General features: G+C 38.5%; 1 protein-coding gene and 1 long non-coding RNA gene across 2 annotated transcripts in view; one reads left to right on the top strand and one right to left on the bottom strand.

Moving 5' to 3' along the window:
- Positions 1-742: 742 nt before the first annotated feature.
- Positions 743-9,590, top strand: LOC136257178 (uncharacterized). Its single transcript, XR_010701824.1, has 3 exons — positions 743-863; positions 9,280-9,340; positions 9,458-9,590. It is a non-coding gene; the product is annotated as an uncharacterized lncRNA (long non-coding RNA).
- The window catches only part of LOC136257177 (uncharacterized), a 42,323-nt gene continuing 39,148 nt past the window's right edge, over positions 7,054-10,228 (bottom strand). Inside the window, exons 26-29 of the mRNA XM_066050247.1 lie at positions 8,814-8,916; positions 7,548-7,659; positions 7,335-7,373; positions 7,054-7,284 (exon numbers count right to left, since the gene is read on the bottom strand). Of these exons, the coding sequence (XP_065906319.1) occupies positions 7,154-7,284; positions 7,335-7,373; positions 7,548-7,659; positions 8,814-8,916 (385 nt within the window). The 3' untranslated portion in view covers positions 7,054-7,153. The remainder of the gene's footprint in view (positions 7,285-7,334; positions 7,374-7,547; positions 7,660-8,813; positions 8,917-10,228) is intronic.

Below are 10,228 nucleotides of genomic sequence, written 5' to 3'. Positions count from 1 at the left end.
ATAATGGAGAAAGTAGACAATGATCGATCATGAATAACTAGAACAAGATGTAGATCAACAACTGTACAGCTACGTGGGCTTCTTTTTACAAAGCATACACTCACCTTATTTGCACATTGCCCAATCGTCATCATGGACGCTTCCACCTCCCACCGTGCACCAGTGGCGTAGCCAGACTTTTCGCCATGCCTGGGCAATGGGTGGGCAAGCCATTTCCCATGCAACACATGTACACATGCCCATCTTCATATGGACATCAATATAACACTTTTAAAATGCATTATGTATCATCCTACACTACTGTATGCAAGATGACTAATATCAACCTAATAGAAGCGAACGCCTAGCTAGCTATTGGCCTTCTAACATACTACATACATCTAGCTACATGTGTCTTAATACCAGACTACAAAAATTCTTGAATTAAAGCACGAGGCGCTCTATCACGTGATGACTATGCTCTGCCACTACAGTTGCTAGCCTAGAAAAGTAGAAACAAAAAGAAAAGAATTGCTGACTGAACAAGTACTCCATACCGTTTGAACTGAGCAGTATCCACAAGGATAGATGGGTGCTAATTTCACAAATACCTCTAGACTGCTTTACCTCCCGAGTTTTGACCACACCGATAGCTACCGTGATCACTTAATCCAAATGTAAACCGTCCAGCCCACTATAGTGAAACCAATTCTTTGTCCTTCACTCCTTGCCACAATGCTGCGTGTTTTTGTAATCACGTGATCTTGCTTCTATTTATTGCCTTCTCTATTTGTGCACAATCAAGTTACTCGTAGGGAAAATCCCTTGGATAACCCCATCTCTGTTTAGCCAAAAAGAAGGAAACCATCGGTGAAAATGGCACGGTGAGTGTTGTATAAGTTGTGCTATACTTATTCTTGTACAGTGACTAATTAAGTAACTTTAGCAAAATCTCGAGCTATCCAGCCCACGTCTTTATAATTACTCTAGGAGCTGATGGTGGGGCAAAGAAGTCTGATGCCCGGGCAATGCCCTGGCTTGCCCGGGTTTGGCTACGCCACTGCCGTGCACTAAAGTAATAGAAACAAACATCATTAAATAATATAAGCATTAATATTATTATAGCATAACACAGCAGCACAATATTACAGCATGATAAACAAACCAAAGTATTTATACAGAAAACTGTCATAGACATTTAATCGTCTTTGAGCAAGGCCATTTTAACGAAGGCGCAAATTGGGCGTGGGCGTGGGCGGACAATTCATTACATTCTTTTCGCCGTTTATACCTATCACTGGCAAACTAATGCATATACAATATCAAAGAACGTATATATTTAAACAGTTGTATGATACTTATAGACTGTTTTTTCACTGTCAACCACTTCTTGCGCGTGGGCGGCCCACCACCCCTCCCCTCCGCATCCTCCCACCCACCCACCCCCTATATGATATATGTGCTATACAGGTGAGCATATAAAAGTTGCTAAAATTAACAGGTTTTTTTTAGAATCAGTTTTATTTTTAAAATTCTAATTGAACAAACAGTACATTTTCATACTGCAGCTGAATGACATTAAAATATACTGAATTGTCTGATATGATTTGCAGTGTAATTATAGCTATCTGAAGCATTTAATATGGTTGATGCTACACTGAACATAAATATTAAATCCTTGCCCACGACGTAGTTCCTGAAAATGTATGTCGGAATATAAAAATTGACTGACACTCTATAAAGAACAAAGACATCTTCAGGTTTCATGTTTACGCAGGACATCTTCAGGTTTCATGGTTCCATAATCTAAACTGAAATCATATCTGTGGGACCATTTCCTGACTAACTTTGATGAAAACAATAACTGCACTCTACATTACTTATGTCCATGCTCCAGAAGTCACCAAACTAAACCTCCAACTACCAATTTTAATCACTTATAATCTTAACCATGTAATTATGTAATTACTTAGCTAAGTAGTTAGTATTAATCGTACGTATTTTATGGCTGTTGGTTGCTACCAACAGCCGGACCTTTGGTGTTTTTGTTTTTTACACCATAAAGCCTAAAAAAAATAAAAAAATAATAAAGACATCTTCTATGGTAGCTAGCTACGTATACATAGCTATAACAATTATTTTTGTCACTCAGTATAGTATTATACTATGAGCGCTATAGCTAATCCGTGATGACAAGTAGTGAGTCTAGTGACGAGTGGCTTAGCTTTACCATTGACATTAATTTTATAACCCGGACCAGTTTTGCTCGGGTAGGACCATTTTTGTTGTCACAGCTGGTCCGGCCGGACCATTTATGTCGAACATATGTGGTCCGGCCGGACCATTTATGCACCCGGACCAAATATTTTGTTACAGACCGCCCGCCTGCGTGATATTTTGAAAATCTTGAAACAGGAATCTTACAATCAACTTTGCCTGCCCTTCATGTAACAGTGTACGAGGCTTGGCTTCCTCCCTTCATTCTGTTGGTGTCAACTAGCTAATTTATCCCGATGAGGAGGCTGCTGTCACACTTTTTTCTAGAATTTCTGGTAATCCTTCAATCCTCCCATCTTCTCAGCAAGACCTACAGGCTATAATCGACCAAAGCATCTTTGATAACCTGTATGCTACTCTCAGTATTAGGGATCAGGCACGTTTAACTGCTCTAGCACATCCTTCTGCACAAGCAGTGGCTGGCTTAAAGCTATCCCTAAAGCCTGTCTTGATTTGGCCATCCCTGGTCCAGAATAATTTGTTAAACGTTTACGTTTGTAGCTTGGTGTAACCTTGTTTCCTCTTTCTCCATTGTGCACTTGCCTCTCTTCTATAGACAGCTTTGGAGACCATCTGTTAGGTTGTTCTCATGGTCTTATGAGAATCCGTCGTCATGATACCCTTGTTAACATCATTTATAATGCCCTTTCTCAAGACAATCCTGGTGTCCTTGAGGAACAGAGGGCTTCATATGATGATGGCCTGCGGCCTGGTGATATCTTTCATCCTGATTTTCAACATGGACGTTCTGCTTACTTCGACGTCTCTCAGTGTACGCAGAACTATTCAGCCTGCTTTCATTTCCTCTTCTGCTGCATGTGCTGGGGTAGCTGCTGCAGCTGGAGAGTTGGCCAAGGATGAGAAGCATTTGGCAGCTGTGGAGAAGGCTGGTTCTGAGTTTGTTCCTTTGGTAGTGGAGTGCTTTGGAGTGTGGACCCCTTTTGCCCTGAGAATGTTAAGAATTATTGCTGACTGTACCATCCCTAGAAGCGGTGTTCCTACCAAGCTTGCAATTCCTACCAAGCTTGCAAGAAAGAATTTATTACAACAACTTTCTGTTGCACTGTGGCAAAGCAATGCTAAAATGATTTTAAGATATTGGGCTCTTCAGGCCAATGATGATAATAACAATCCCCTTTTTCCTTGATTGATTGTATTCCTAGTAGTAGTATATAGTAGCAGTACTAGTAGTAGCAGTAGTAGTTTGGCTGTGTAGTTGTATGTGTAGTTGTAACCATTTTAAATATTCTACTATTAATTTCTAAAAAGAACCAAAAAACTTTGCCTGGCCTTAAGGCCACTACAATGAGATAACTTGTTTCTCGTCAACTTCTCATAGAGTAACACATGCGGGCGGGCGGGTTATCTCATCTCATTATTGCACAAGCCATAGCATATTTGTACAAAACCAGTATATTAATCCTTTATTTTTAGGCTATTGGCAGGATGCACACCAAGCACTGGTGCACACTGAGGGTAAAATTCCAAGTGCACATAAACTTCAACTTCAGTAACATAGCATTCAAGTCCTTTGCAAAAGTTCCACCAGTCTTGGAGTCATGTACCATGCAGCAGCAGACAGCAGCAGTCTTAGCACATGTAGGCTGGTCAGTCTTATTAGGGGGAGGGGCTGTGTAAGCTTGTGGCAGAAGTAGCAACACTAAAGCTACTATGTCTCTTAGATATGATGGCCCTGCACATAGGGCATGCAGGTCACGATACCAATGCTAGTGTATGGTCTAATGTACACTGGAGCACTCACTGTTGATGCCTTGGTAGTTGTTGATGCTCCAGAAAGCTCTCTAATCAACACAGAAGTAAAAAACACTCATAAATGGTGTCTGTATCTCAATGGGATTGCAGTTTTTCATGGAAATAGTGCTTTTCTACGTGATAAACCCACTACCACAATACTCAAAAAAGCCATGCTGCCATCTCGTGCAATAATGAGTGCGCATGGGCAAAAGAAAATTTTGGTGCGGGCGGTTGATGAGAAACAAGTAATCTCATTGTAGTGGCCTAAGCAGTCGGCCGATTTTCGGAAAAGAGTAGCTCCGTACCAATTAATTCACAGTAGCAAATTGATTTATTCCTGCTGTGGGTTATAATCAGGTATAGACCTGGAATATATATGCCAAGTATGGGAAGTAACCCATGCTTCATCCGGAGAGTGCGTAATTTTTAACGATTTCCAGCACAAAACAATCACGATTCCCGATGTACGGAGAAAGATAAATAAGGTTTATTGCTACGCACAAAAATACTTTGATATGCCCTACAGGTTGAAATACTAGGGGAGTAATTTCGTTATTTTCAGTTCTTTTCATTGCGGACCCTAGACAAGCTTTCAAAGAGGCTAGATTGTACAACACCAGTCTTCATTTCTAGCGTGATTGCACAATCACACACTAAATGCTGTTGATTTAATGAAATATTCTTTGATATTTCCATAATTATCGAAAATTTTCGATAATATTGAAATCTGCTAAAGTGGTATAGAAATCGATACGACAACGATATTTACAAATTATCGCGATATCGATATTTTTCGATATATTGAACACCACTATCTCAGACTAAAATGTCACTACGTGCCATGTGTCCTTGACTTAGGAAATCTCACATAAATATCAAATTTCTGAATAGTATAGGAAATCTCACTGCATGCCATGTGTCATGTGAATGTTAAATTTTTGAATGTCTCACTACACACCATGTGTCCTTGACTAAAATGTAAATGTCAATTTCTGGATAGTATAGGAAATTTCACTGCATGCCTTGTGTCCTTGACTTAGGAAATCTCATGTAAATGTCAAATTTCTGAATAGTACAGGGAATCTTACTGCATGCCGTGTGTCCTTGACTTAGGAAATCTCATGTAAATGTCAAATTTCTGAATAGTACAGGGAATCTTACTGCATGCCGTGTGTCCTTGACTTAGGAAATCTCATGTAAATGTCAAATTTCTGAATAGTACAGGGAATCTTACTGCATGCCGTGTGTCCTTGACTTAGGAAATCTCATGTATATAAATGTCAATTTTCTGAATAGTATAGGAAATCCCACTGCATGCCATGTGTCCTTGACTAAGGAAATCTTATGTAAATGTCAAATTTCTGGATAAAATCTCACTGCACGCCATGTGTCCTTGACTTAGGAGATCTCATGTAAATGTCAAATTTCTGAATAGTATAGGAAATTTCTGAATAGTATAGGAAATTTCACTGCTCCTCATGTAAATGTCAAAGTTCTGGATAGTGTAGAGATCTCACTGCATGCCATGTGTCCTTTACTTAGGAAATCTCATGTAAATGTCAAATTTCAGATTACATGCAGGAAATCTAACAACACGTCAAATTTTTGGCAGAGGAAATGTCCAGACACATGAAATTTCCAATGTTTTGGGAAATGTCACAACATCTGACATGTACGATATACTAGGTTTACTCCAGGTTTGATATAGATTATTCAACAGTTACATTTCCTGTATATACATTTCCATACTGATTTTTGGTCTGAAAATGTAACTTTTTTTTTCCTGTGTTGGATAGTTCTAGCTAGTGGAACTCCTAAATCAGCAATAATAAGGATACCAGCCTTGTCTTCTGGAGGATAGCCTTGTCTTCTTGGCTGGCTACGAGAATGAAGTCATCCATGCCCAGGTAATGAAGGCTATTACTGATCACCTTGCTCTGAAGGATCCACTGCACTGCCATAGAAAAAAATTGGGGGCTGATCTCAAGCCAAAAGGCAGTGCACTGTCAATAATACACTGAGTCCTTCCAACATACTCCAAGGAGGTTGGTCTTCAGGATGGATGGGAAGCATTCTGTAAGCTTCCTTGATATCCGCTTTAACTACAAAGTGGTGTTTGTGCAGTATTATGGAGGATAGATGGTCAATTAATAATAATTATTGAAGCGTACAACAAACTGGATGATTGGAGAGAGATGCCATTGTTTATACTGTGAACAGTAGGAGAGGATAGATTAGTCTCCACGTACTGTCCTGGTTTTATTTTGGAATGGCGCCCAGGGTGCTGATGTGAATTAATGTCTTGAAAATAAACTCCTCTTGGAAGCTTGACCATTCTGACTTCTCTGACCAGATTTTCTGAGATAACTGACGGCGACACCTTAAAATGGCATATTTTCAAGTGCTTTCTGCTAATGATGCGTTCTGTCAAAGCCAATCAGGAAGCCTTTTGCAATTCCACTCAATAATAATAATGTGCAATTAAATTCTGTTTGGGTGGTATGGTGTGTTAGCAGCTTCTTCCAGCTGTCCAAAACTAAAGTAGATTGACTACTACCATACAAAGGTGAACTACCTGCTGCTCCTTGGTGATCACTATCCAGAGCTAGTAGATCTTCAGTGCAATGATAACAGCCATAGTGAAAGGACCAATTACGAGCAGTGATCACACCCCAAGGTGGAAGAAATGCTGGCCCTTTTTAACTGAAAGGTGTGAAAAGGCTGGACTGCTATATAGACGTATATCGCTTTGACAGGGAGGGGGATCACCCAAGAGCAAGCACTTCAAAATTACACGTTATTCAAAAAAATAACTATTAAATCATAAAGTTAATAAGTCTGGTGCCCTTTGGTGAAGCTGTTATACTCCTGCTGGGGATTCGCAGTTGACTACTGGACTAATTAACTATTATAGAATCATTGACCAAGCAAATTTGGAATCCTGATCCTGTGATCTTGAAAATTATTGTAGAATATTAATCTTCTTGTCACAAGTACTATATCTCATGTCAGTGAGCACTCTTTGTTATACACATTACCAAATTTGTGAAATAATTATTTTAATCTTGTAATTAGTGATGGCTAAAAATGAGGTAATTATACAAAGTGTTAATATACAAATTCAGTACAAAGAGGGGAAGGATCATATTTTGTAAGTTTTTGTTAGTTTTTTAACTCGTAGTGATGCTGATCGTCGTGGTGTTGATCTGAAGAAGGTGTGTCTACCAGTAGCAGGAACAGGTTGTCTTGATAACTCCAAGTGCAAGCGAGCATCTATTAGAATATCATACAATGCTAGTAGTAATAATGTAATGACCACTCACCATTGCCAATATCTAACCATTTGGACTCTTTCATTGAACCTGTAGTAATGACGGTAACTGTAAACCTCCATGGATTAGATTAGTGTGTAATTGTTAAACATCTCCCAACATAATAACAATACGAGCTAGTTACATTGAACCAGTAACAATTATAGTAAACCACAATGGGTTACTATTAGCTAAACTTCTCCCAATATAATACATATTGGCTACCTTCAAAGAACTTCTCCAAGGTGATGGTGTGGGTACCGATGTTAACTTTACTACCACTCTTAAGATCAACTGTTAGTAATGAATTGTTAAACACCACCACTTCATCTTGTAACTGTGGAGAATATCATGTGATGCAGTTGTAATAATGACTATATAATAAACAAGTATGTAGCAGTGTGTTGTACTTGTTAATAGCATAAGAAATTGCAATTCTTCACTAGAATGACGTATAAACTTAAAGTTTGAATTATTACAATCTTTAGTCTCTTTGCACACTAAATTTTATGATCATAAGGTACATACTATCGGCATTCTGTATACTTCAGTGATTGATCAAATATCGGCAGACAGTCGCAATTTGTGAGGTGACTTTCTGGTGCCTTGTTGGTTCTTAGGAAACTTTTGTGGGACATACGGTTCTTGGATTACTGTTTCACAAATGTTTTACGAAGATTAGGCTAGCTGTTCAAGAGATATTCAGGTTGCAACTTCATTAGCCAGCATAGCTGGAAGAGAACTTTAGGAGCTGAATGAAAACAATTGTATTAGAGGGTTATTAATTATTAAAACAGCCTAAAGTTACTGGGTAGCTTCTATACACTCTGATAACGATAATTGGTACTTGCTGAGAATTGGCGACTTACACCAATAAAGCATTATGTTACAGGGTAGGAGGATTCAAAACAATAATAGTAGTGCATGTATCCTACTGTGTTATACCATAGCGTAGTACACCTGCCATAACTACAAAGCTTCCAAGTAACTGTTACAAGCCTAAAAATATTGTATTATACCTCAGCCTTTATAACATTAGCAGTGCCTTTGACAATTTTGACTGTTTCAGTATCATAAAAATTAATGATCAGTGTTATCTGATAAAACAGTCATTGTGTTGATAAAGCTGTGAATGCCAGTCAGTAGCTAGTTAAAGCGTTAGAATATTTGGAAGAACTAAATCTGCTACACTGGTGCTACATCTTTAAACATAAGTTTTTGTTAGATTTCTTCTAGACTAACTTCAAATAGCAGCCCAGATCATCTAGCAAGGTATTTTGCACACTATATTAATCCAGCAATTTGTTAGCCCTCCAGTTTAACAGTTACATCATTGTACAACAGATCTGCTGGCCCTAGGTTATGTACTTTGTCCATGGCCCAAGAATCACTATGGCCGAGTTTGGGAGTTTTAATTTACTGAAAATTTTAGTATTTTGGAACACAATTAAACTGCACAGGAATACTACACTTCAGATATTAACTACTTACAGAGAATGGTTCATTCCACTGAGGACTACTTTGTCCTTTAATGGATCTTGTCTTGTGTACTGTAGTACCTCTTGAGTATCTGTTGTGTGGTGTGATCATGTTGCTGTGGATAATAACATGATATGCTCATTATTCTATTAAATTAGCTTTCCACCTACATTAAAAATGATGCTTGAGGGCGCTTACATATTACAGTGTACAGTGGAACCTCAGACCTCACTTATCCAGATTCTTGGTTAACCTAACTACAGAAATGACTGCTCTATTAGAGTAGTTGATAATACCGAAAATTTTAATTGTGTTTCTTTATGCTATTTTACTGTATACACAGTTTCAGAGATATGGACTTTTCAGACTTATGGACCACCCCAGGTCCCAAGGGGTTTGGATAACTGAGGTTCCACTGTATATTGTAGTACCACAATTTTCCTGAAAGTGACTGTAACATAGTGTATTTTTAAAACAGCTACTGTGGTAGAGATTCAAGCACAAAATGAAGTAAAAGATGGAGATACTGTATTGTTAGGGTAAGTGACTGCTCTATTAGAATAATTTATGCTTCATGGATGCTTGTAAGGAGGTGGTCAAGCAGCTGTCATATGTTATTAACTTATTTGAAAACACTGTATCTTCTGTCCACATAGGGTTCAGGAGAATTCTACCAGAGCTAACAACAAGGAGGCATGTACCTATGTTCCTACTGTGTAAAGACTATTCCTATATTATAAGACTGTTTTCATAATATTACTTTGACCCTTTTGTGGTGGATTTCGTTGATTTTGGAGGTGTTTAAGTTACTTAGATCCTTTTCATGTTTATTACGCGCACCTGCACTGGTAACACTAGCAATGCATCACCAACTGAAAATTAATTAAATTAATTTTAAATACTTAACAGGTGGAATGATGGCTTGTTTATACTAATTAACGCTACATTTCTCTGTTACAAACAGCTGTCAAGTGTTAAAGTACATGCAACTACATACAGTAAGGCAGATTTCAGACCACAGGGGTAGTAACCCTCAGGCACTATAGTAGCGTGCCTTCACTTTGCTCTACACAGGGCCATTGGGTAACTAAGTTACTTGACCCCTGTGGTCTGTAGTCTAACTATTACTTAGAAAACTTTATGGAATATTTCCTTTGATGTCTGAGGTTACTAAATCCTGTGGTGGGGTTACTAAATAGTTAGTAACCTGTGGTCTTGCTGGTGGTTGTTTACTACAATCATCAAACGAAAATTGGCAAAGCCAAAAGCAAAAATGTCCTTACCATAAGCTTACTTTCTGGACAAGACAGACATCATTAGCGTTCAGATAGGCATTCAATACCAATGTCTGGTACAGTGTGGTGCTGACACAACAAACTCGAAGGATAAATCTCGATGCTAGCACTCACAATTGCTTCTAAATATTT

Source organism: Dysidea avara, chromosome 6 (assembly GCF_963678975.1).
Source record: "Dysidea avara chromosome 6, odDysAvar1.4, whole genome shotgun sequence".
Classification (NCBI taxonomy): Eukaryota; Metazoa; Porifera; class Demospongiae; order Dictyoceratida; family Dysideidae; genus Dysidea; species Dysidea avara.
This window is presented reverse-complemented; position numbering and strand designations above follow the sequence as displayed.